The 10,379-nt window shown below is 39.3% G+C and overlaps 1 protein-coding gene across 2 annotated transcripts; it reads right to left on the bottom strand.

Moving 5' to 3' along the window:
- Nucleotides 1–431: 431 nt before the first annotated feature.
- Nucleotides 432–10,087, bottom strand: stom (stomatin). 2 transcript variants are annotated; one of them, XM_060891363.1, is made up of 8 exons: nucleotides 9,902–10,087; nucleotides 7,739–7,771; nucleotides 7,349–7,458; nucleotides 6,568–6,640; nucleotides 3,253–3,335; nucleotides 2,615–2,818; nucleotides 2,292–2,426; nucleotides 432–2,005 (listed from the first exon to the last, which is right to left on the bottom strand). In XM_060891363.1, exons 1-8 carry the CDS (start codon nucleotides 9,960–9,962, stop codon nucleotides 1,817–1,819), a joined length of 888 nt encoding a protein of 295 aa, XP_060747346.1. In that variant the 5' UTR covers nucleotides 9,963–10,087; the 3' UTR covers nucleotides 432–1,816. The 2 variants fall into 2 exon arrangements, with proteins under 2 accessions (XP_060747346.1, XP_060747347.1); XM_060891364.1 differs by lacking the exon at nucleotides 7,739–7,771 and having other exon boundaries at nucleotides 9,902–10,086.
- Nucleotides 10,088–10,379: the final 292 nt, after the last annotated feature.

The following is a 10,379-nucleotide window of genomic DNA, read 5'->3' as shown; positions in this document are numbered from 1 at the left end:
CTGACCAGGGCCTAAGTGACTTTACGGACTGCTTGCTGAAAGGACAAATCCAGGATTATATCCAATCAACGATATGCTTGTGATGGTCTCTGGGTCTCTGTTGTATATGTCCACTTATTAATGACCAACTTGACCGTTTGTTTAGAAATAAACGTTCAGTATGCAATTCATTTACATTTACAGCATTTGGCAGACGCCCAATCCGAAGCAACATACAACTCTGTGCCATAGTGACAAATTCCAGTCTTGGCTGCTTTTGTTTTCTAATCCCTGTTCCGCAGATACCAAACAGATACCATGTCTTACATATTTGTTGTCTTAAAATAAAAAAACAAAAAAAATAAAAAACACCTCCGTGCACTGTTCCTTAATAGTCTGACGTATTTACTGCGGTCGGATTATAACGAACAAACAGACTCGGACAAGACAAACGAGTTTTATGTGTTTACATTTACATGCATTGAAGATTAAGAATGCAATACAAATGACCAGAACAAGTGTCAATGAGTGTAAATCAAAGAAAAAATAATACAAGAAGATGACGCTGGACGACAATTACTCTGTTTTCTCTGAAACAGGAAGAGATGGAAGACAAAAAGAGCAGCAACATGTACAAGATACATACTGAATGGCTGAACCATGCAAAACATGTGCATAAGGCAGAAATTCGCACAGATAAGAATTTTTTTTTATGAATTATAAAATAATACGCATCTGCAAATTCCCACCCAGCAGCTGGTTCTCCCAAGTCTACCTCATGCTTCCTCAGATACATGTGACACAGACTGACTGCATTTATTTATTTATTCTTATCAAAAACTTTTAATGCTTTGTTTGTACAGAATAACAAACATTAATCTGCCCTCTTCTGCATACGTCTGTGATTGGCCGGTGTCGTTGTGATTGACAGGCCGGAGAGATCTCCTGCAGTAGCATCGTTAGTCTACCTCATGTTCTCATTCAAAACACTTTAAATTTTTTATTTCTTTTTTGCTGTAATAAAACAGATCAGCATGAATACACACTCATATAATCTTATATAATCTTGGGAGTGTTTGATCGATATATATATATAATTTGTATGCTTAAGAAAGATGTAAAAAAATTCTGAGTAAATATCGAGTAGGAAACTGTAAAAAAAAAAAAAAAAAAAAAAAAAAACAGATCAGTAACCAATCAAATGCTACAGATATATTTCCTGTTTATTTATGAGGTGTCTATGGTTAAGGCTTTATAAGAATAGATATGGCTGTTCTGTCACTGAGTGTACTAGGCACACTGAAATTAGGGCCAGGTTACGTGATATAATCTCGAAACCGTGATCGATTTAGTCACTAACCACGTCGGCATTGAGATATCGTTAGAACCTCGATTACAATTACAATTAAGTAACAATTACAGACCCAGAAAACAGCTGATTTGAGTGAAAGTGTTTAACGCTTACAGATGTTACTGTGGACGTAAATTTATACAGGATTGCATTAATTTCTTTCCTTTTTTCATACTAATTAGTGATATGTGTTGAAATGTTGTATTGTGAAATAGTTATTTTTGCCGTATTGCCAAGCCCTAAAGAAATATAGATATCGCCGATGCTGCTGTCAGATTACCGCTGACTCAATGTGGTAAAAATATCACTGCAGTACAGCAAAAACACGTGTGTGTGTTACATTAGTTGCAATTCATCTGCATTTACCAGCAATACAAAATTAGAAGTGTAAAGTCTGTGTATCAGTGTGTGTATCAGTGTGTGTGTATGTGTGTGTGTGTGTGTGTGTGTGTGTGTGTGTGTGTGTGTGTGTAACGTGTTCACGGCTCAGCGCTTCATGAACGACTGCATCATGTCGATCGGCAGCGGGAAGATGATGGTGGAGTTTTTCTCGGCGGCGATGGTGTTGAGGGTCTGCAAGTAGCGCAGCTGCAGCGCAGATGGAGACTCGGCGATCACCAGAGAGGCTTCCTTCAGTGCTCGAGACGCGTTCATCTCACCCTCAGCGGCGATCACCTGAGAGAGAGAGAGAGAGAGAGAGAGAGAGAGAGAGAGAGAGGTGTGCAGGTGTTTTTTTTACTGTACTCCCCTTTTCCAGCCCCTGAGTCAGCTGCTCATGGTGTATTTATATAAAAGTGTGTTCTTGTGCGCTTCTGATCCAGGGCGGGATGGGAAAGGGTGGTTCTGAGAGCAGCACGCAGACAAAATGAGGAATGATAAAGCCATTCCCAGTGTTAAATCAGCAAAGACTTTTTTCTAGACTGTGTGTGTGTGTGTGTGTGTGTGTGTGTGTGTTTCTCACTTTAGCTCTGGCCTCCCTTGTAGCTTCGGCCTCAGCAGCCATAGCTCTCTGGAGCTGTAGGGGCAGTTTAACATCTTTAATCTCCACCCGCTCGACTTTAATGCCCCAGTCATCAGTCGCATCATCCAGAGTGGACTACAGGAGACGAGAGAGAGAGAGAGAGAGAGAGAGAGAGAGAGAGAGATAGAGATAGCGAGAGAGAGAGAGAGAGAGAGAGAGAGAGAGAGAGAGAGAGATTTTACATCAAATTGGACTGCTGTTTTAAGACTTGAGGGTAAGTAACACGAGTACAGCAGTGGTGTGTGTGCATGTAAATATCTCACCTGCATGCTGTGGGCGATCTCTTCACGGTCAGACAGGATCTCGGCCAGGTTCTTGGTGCCAAGGACGTTCCTGAGTGTGGTCTGTGCCAGGAGGCGAGTGGCAGCGTCTGCGTTGGTGATGTTGGCCACAGCCAGAGTGGCATTCTGTACACGGTAATACACCACGCCGTCCACACTCACTGTCACAGAGTCTTTAGTGAGCACCTGAGCATACACACAACACACACACACACACACATGCAAATATACACACACAATGAGCCATAAAAACAAATGGCAGCCTGCCAGCCGGAGAAAGCTTTTTTCCCCTGACTCAGCCCATCCTCCTCCTTGTCGTTTTTATGGGTAAATAAACAATGTCATCACAACAGCATATGTTTTTTTATTCTTTTCCTACTGCAGCAATTTCATTACAATTACAATTTCTTTTTTTTTATTACTGAACAACATGTCTCCTTTATTCCTATGAAACACGTTCGCTTCTATTGTGTGTATTTGCCGTACATACAATTTCCACACACACACACACACACACACACACACACACACACACACACACACACACACACACACACACACACACACACACACACACACACACACACACACACACACACACACACACACACACACCTCACCTCCTGAGGGGGGATGTCGAACGTAATGGTGCGCATGTCGACGTTAACGAAACTGTCAGTACAAGGCAGTATGAAGAAAAGACCTGGAGCATAAAGCCACCACACCGGAACACACATAAAGACAAACAACAAACACATGTTGGTTAGTCATCTTAAAACTTCAGTGAAAACAATCTCACCAGCATGCCGCAGATGTGCAATCTGACTACGGTGTATCTGGGCAACTTCCTGTTTATGTACCATATAAACCTGTTCTGACCACACAGAGCGAGTGCTTCTCAGAAAGGACTCGAGATTATGAGTTATGGTAAATGACATCATCGCAATGTGATCTCTTAAACTACATTTTGGCTAAAACACTGGGTGAAAGTGGAACAGGCTCAAATTTCAGTACTGTTTTATTTTATTCCTCTTTTTTTTTTAAACCGGTTTGCCAGCGTGGAAAAGTTGTCAAAACATCCAAGAAACGAGTTAGGTCCTGTTATCACTTACGCTAAAGCAGCTTTAACCTTTAAGACATAAAAACATAGCGTGTCATGTTAGTACAAAACTGCAAGGCATGACGGAAACCCAAATGTCTTGAAAAACCGTCTGAGCTTTAAGACTGGAGACTCCTTCCTAAATGTTAAATAAACATCTCCTTATAACCTCACCATACAGTATAAACAATTACAGACTTTCTTCATTTCCCTTTATGGAGAATCCATCATACAAAATCTTAGCGTACGTCACAATAGCTGCTCTTATAAAATGATGTTTAAGGAAGAATTACATTTTTACGTCGTTTGTTTATAATCATTTGACTTGCCCTAAGTTGACTCGAGGGCAGTTTCTAGGATCAGTCTACTGAAGCGACTGAAGCTTCCAATATTTTTAGTTTCAACCAATAAATTGTCCTTTACTGTTTACTGTTCCATTAATCCATCATTATCATGTGATTCCCTGACACACTTTTGAATAAAGACATAGAAATACAAAAGCAGTAATAAAAGCAAAGCGCTGAAGAACGACATGTTGAAGGTAAACGTGTAATTGAAACCCTCCGCTATTCAAAAGGCATCTGGGAAGAGAGCCAGGCAGCGGCCGGGTTTTGCTACGCTGTTGTTTTTGTGCTCTGCTCTGCGCCATGCTCGTGGCTGTAGTGGAAAATGGCTCACTTTTGATCTCAAAGAAGGGAAGCTTGCTAGTTCTAATGTTAGATACTGCTCTAAGCCTGATGGGAAATTCTTGACCTCACACAAGGTCAAATACCAAAATGCCGAACAACGGAAAGCCAAATAAAGAGAGAGATAAGTTACAGAACGTTTAGAGATGAGGAAAGCAGCGCTAACCTTGACTGGATACACCTCGCTAAAGCTGGTCCAGTTCACAGACTGCTGCTTTAAAGAATCTTAAACTACAAAAAACTAATTCTAACTATAAGTGTTTTCTAGCTTGATCTCTGTTCGCTTTGGCCGTGCTGTCTATTTTTGCTCACACAAGCATGACTCTATAGTTCTTTGGTTCTTTATATCAGATTCGATCTTAGCTGGCATTTCAAAACCGTCCCTGCGAAGGACGGATGCCGACTGTAGGCCGACAGGAATGGAAAAGCATTCGCACTTTGTTTATTCTTTGTAACAAGTCTCACTGTGTACCACGCACGCAGTTACCGAGCAAGCAGGAGGAATGAAAAAAAAAAACACCACAAAGTGTGCTGTTATAGGAAAAGAATCGATATCGAGGTTTCATGACTCGTCCGGACGTTAAGCGGAGTCGAATATTTTCCTATTATCTGAAATCGATTTAATCCTGTCACTCTACACTGATTTGTCAGTTTTGTGTTTATTAAAGAATGACATGCAGGAATATTTATTTATTATTTATTGCTATTACTTATGTTACAAATAGTTGCCGTTTCCTGCCGTTTAAAAAATTTTTTTAGAAATGCAGTTTAATTAAAATGTTAAACAATCCCCTCCTTACTGAGAGCAGGGTAATTATCACCATATTAGACACTTTTCTTTGTTAATTTAAAAACGTCTATCTGTCTATCTGTCATCCAAGAGCTGAATAAACACATTCTGAGTTGGGAATTTGACAGAAGTTTGGAGTAAAAGCAAATAAGCAGGTATCATGTAGCCCAGCGCTGTGGGCTCAGCCTGATGCCTTGTTATTACAGACCTGACTGGGAAATTCTTCTCGGGTCCTTCGTATTCGGATGCGGCTGCGTCTCGATCAGCTGACTAGTTCTCTAGGTGGTGAACGAGTATATCACACATAAAGATTCTGTCTCACTACACATTGAGACTTAACACTCAATTGTCTGGCCACGTTCTAATTTCCTCATCGGTCACCACTCTAAAAACCCGAACGTATGAAATATTGATACGTTCGGGTATTAAGTTTTAAGTTTTAAGTTTCCTTACACACACGTTTGTCATCGCATTTCAAGCAGGATCGTATTCTAGGTTAAAGAAATTTTTCAAATAATTAAACACAAGTTAAGGATCACTAAGTAAGTAATCAATTTAGAACTATGATTAGGGTTGCAAAGGGGCAACTGTAACTTTTCCGATAAATTTCCGGAAACTTTCCACAGGAACTTAATCTGGGGAATTTTGGAAATATTCCAAATTGGGAACTTTACGGGAATTTAATGGAAATTTAAGGGAATTTCTGGGAATTTACAGGAATTTATAATAATTATTTGGAAATATAGGGAAATTTATATAAACTATATCATATGCAAACATTTTGTTTGGTCATAACACTCCTAATTTACTGCTTATTAAGAGTTAGTAAGGTTGTTATTAAGTTTAGGTATTGGGTACAATTAAGAATGTAGAATAAAGTAATGCAGAATAAGGCATTAACAAGTTCCTTGTTATAGGCAACTCTGCATTTTTTTAAATTCCCAGTTTATTTCCATATATTCCCGTTGATTCCCATGGAAAGTTTCCAGCCTTGAAAATTCCCGGAATTTTGCAACCCTAACTATGATGCAATGATAACTAGCTGCATGTAGTGAAAAAAAGAAATGGAAATGACCCTAGACTTTGGGATCTACTGTTATATAAAATAAATCTAAAATAACGTGGATTATTTTCCTTTTACCTGCATGTCCAGTCATGTTATATTCCTCACATCAATACATTTCTAGCTGTATTCAGTAATTCAGGAATTTATCCTTTGACCTTACAGAAGTATAAAGTTTACGCTGGGTCAATCTTAGACTCGAAGGATTCATGGATTCAGAAAAGTCTACAGGAATTTCAATGTTGTTTTGCCCTTTGATTATGAAGGCTGTGCATGAAACAGGTCTAACAGTCTCACCAGGTCCTTTGGCTCCTCCACGCAAAATACGGCCCAGGCGAAAGATTATCGCTCGTTCGTACTCCTTCACTATCTGTCAGGATAAACGGAAAGACTTCGGGTTATAAAGGTTAGTATCAGAGCATAACCTGATCACCTGATTCACTAAATTTAGACATAAACAACAGAAAAGGACAAACAAAAAATATATATGTTATACTGTATAGAATCTTGTTAGCTTGGTAAGTTAGCTTTAAGTTGTGCTTTAAGTACGAAGCAGCGATTTTCACAGAAAGAATCGATTTGACTGGAATGGAGAAGGACCCAGAACCAGAGTCTGCCTGAACGCATGGAACTGGCACATGGAAATAGAAAGCCAGTGAGGAGTTACTAAAAAAGTGCAAAAGCATCCCAGACACTTCACATTTCTTGGGTAGAGAAAGAAATCCATTAACCAGACCACAGCAGTGCTTGAGGCCAAGAAAGAGCAGCCATAATGAGCATGAGTACCGCTAAAGCAATTTCTTATTACATTAAAGGATGTCACTGAAACATGTGCCATTTCCCAGCTGGTCCATTAACAGAGCTGGTAAGAAAAACTCAACTGTGTTGTTGTGTCTGTGTTACTGGTTGAACTAGCCGTGACTTTTCCGGTCAGAACTAACAAATAAATCAAACATGGCCGTAAAGCACTTGAGCCGAACGACGACACTCTGGAATGTAGCTTGCTGCATACTGTCATTGTTAACCACGTCGACGGCTTCTGCGATTAGTATTCGGGTGCATGCTTGACGCCACTTACCTTAATGCACATCCATATGGAGATGGGCAGAGTGAGGATGGTCAGGAAGATGGAGCACAGCACCAGGAACCAGCCACAGAAACCCATGTCATTGTCTGAGCTCTCGAAAGCTGCGAAGGAAACAACAAAAGGTCTTATTCCATCTTCGTAAACAGCTCACAACTACGCAACGAAGAACTATGCACAGTTTAGAACGGGTTTGCACCACAAGACCAGAAGGGGTTAATGAATTAGCTGCAATCGTCAGTAAATAAAGCCAACCCAGATGCTGCCTTGGGTTTGAGAACCCCAGACTTTCTCATGCTACAGCTCAATGAGAAACACATGCTACATAATAAATGCCAGGCACGGAGTTAGAAGCTATTTTTTCCTTCATTAGACTCTTTTTACCTTTTATGTCAGCAGTTGCATAATAGCAGTGATCTGAAAACAGTAAGTAGTAAGTCAGGATACGAAGACAATTCTCAAGGAAAAGCATTTAAATAACACCCAATCTACATTCAACTGCAAAAACTGTACATGAAATAATGGTATTTATTTAAAAAATACTTTATCATCAGCACTTTTTCCTTTCAGACTCTTAAATGGAGATCATTGTATCTAGAATGTCTTTATTTAGCTAATTTAGACATGGACAGTGGTTTCATACAGCTAGATATATTTTATGTTAAATCAAATCATGAATGTACTTTTAAACTCCTCCTAAAGACGACACAAATGTTATTACTTTTTACGATAGCTCTATTCACATTTGAACAAATGCCTGTTGTGATGATCGCCGTGCCTCGGCACAAAAGCTCCTCTGAATATCGTAGGGATTGAGTTTGCTTTAATAAACCTGGAGGCACTGGAAAGTTGCTAACACTTAACAGTTCATACCTGTCTATTGTTCTGTAAGTGAAACGTTAAACTAAAAACTTTAAGAAAAGATTAAACCGAACACGCTGGATGTGCTGTAATAGCAAGTTAATTAACATGTTATGTTCTCGTTATTGCTTGCATTACAGCAGCTTTAAACAGACAGAAAAAAATCCAGCTTATCGTGTTACCACCGCATGTTACGGCTTTAACTAAAGCACTGACACTGGAGACTAATTCCAATAATCTTATATCAACATCTACTTAAAGGAAACCAAATACATGTCCGGTTACCATAGAAACACTCTTGAGTCATTCTAGAATCTGGAATGACCACTTCCTGACAAATCAGAACACAGAATTTCACTACACTGTCATATAAGCTACTAGTGGCTCTAATATCTAGCCTCTCCAGTCATGTATATAAGAATAAAGATAAAGTTAATCTAAACAGCAAAGCCACTGATAAAAAGTGGTTCAGAAATACAGCCTAGACACAGAGGTGGACTTACTGTACAGAGCGGAAAACAGTGCATGCGAACCACTAACCTCATTTCAGTAAATGGTTCCTACTTGTGGCATCAAGAAGGAAGGCAGTACTACACACTGCCTTGCTGTGTTCTGTCTAATCTAATATGTAGGAAGGTCTAAGGCCATCGTTGTTAGCCGGTTTCTGAAATGCCACTAGTTTGTATGACATTGTAGACAGGTTGCTGTAAATTTAGAATCATTTCTCGAGCAAGTTCAGGAGAAAAAAAATCAATTAATATACAATTAAAGTTTAAAATTAATTTAAAAAAAGATTAACTCAATTTAAAATACTATATATCTATCCCTATCCCTCGAGTCGGAGGCGACTGCGGCAAGGAAAAACTCCCTGAGAAGACATAAGAAACCTTGATAGGAACCAGGCTCAGAAGGGAACCTCATCCTCACTTGGGTGACACTCTACAGTAAATAGTGTAAATGTAAATATAAATACTGTCCTTTCTACAACAGTTTATAAAAGTGCAACCGAGAGCTCCTGAGGAACCAATGGGACGTCGTAAACAAAGCTGACTTTGCAGAATATCTGCCTTTGTGTGGCTTGTTGGATAACTCCTGATAAATTGCCTTGTATAAAACGCTTACAACAGTAAGCCGGTGATTTAAATAAACATTAACTGAGTATGATTCATTAAGCCTGAATGACTTGCAAAAACAAATCATATGCCTCTCTGACACCACTGTGATCTCAGGCCAGAGTCAGGGTGGCTGGGGCAGCGGTTTAGGGGTGTTAGTGTCCAACCACGTTGCCACACCCCTGATTTTTATTTATTTGATGCATATTTTTTTAATAATAATAATAATAATAATAATAATAATAATAATAATAATAATAATAATAATAATAATAATAATATAGTTAAGTTCCTAACCCCTGACCCTGGAGTTCAAGTCTTCCTGCAGATTTGAGATTTTTTTTGTTGTTGTTTTTGTTTTGGTTTTATCCTGCAATGATATACACATACTCCAGGAAGGACTTAAAAAACATCATATAATTTTAATGTGTGTAATTTTTGTATGAAAAAATATTGATAAAAAATGCAGAATAAGACAGAGTTAGATTACGTAACAGCTATAGACGAAGCTCCGCCCCCTCACAACCATAAAAACTACATTTTGTAACCTAGCAACAGCTACATGTCGTGTTACCTGCAGGTTTATCCCTCCTTCTCTCTTCTTTCACTTTGTACGAAACTGTACTGTCTTCCATGTCGGAAATACTGTTAAAACACCCAGAACGACGATAGAAAACCCAAACAACGGTCTTCTGCTCCCTAGGGGTCGCGTTCAGAACGCAATAGAAAGGAAAGAGCTGCAGTGGTGGTCGCGAGGAGTAAAGACCCGCCCCTTTTTGTGTGATTGGCTAGTGGCTGCATCAAGCCACGCCCACAACGCGTTTCTGCGTCACGAACCCGGGCGTCCGCCATGTTTCGAAGGTCTACATTTGCTTGTAAACAAAACAATTGAAATTGTGATTTCGAGTTGAAGAAAACGACTCTAAAATCGATTTTATAAGCTCTTCCAAAACGACTATGCTATTACTGTGCTATTACTGTGCTACTCATGACGAAGCAAATCTATAAATATTGCTTTGAAACCTCACATCCGGTCTCCAACTTTTTTTTAA

This window comes from Tachysurus vachellii, chromosome 17 (genome assembly GCF_030014155.1).
Source record: "Tachysurus vachellii isolate PV-2020 chromosome 17, HZAU_Pvac_v1, whole genome shotgun sequence".
NCBI classification, from domain to species: Eukaryota; Metazoa; Chordata; class Actinopteri; order Siluriformes; family Bagridae; genus Tachysurus; species Tachysurus vachellii.
Note: the sequence above shows the minus strand (reverse complement) of the source record. Positions and strands in the feature narration are given on the sequence as shown.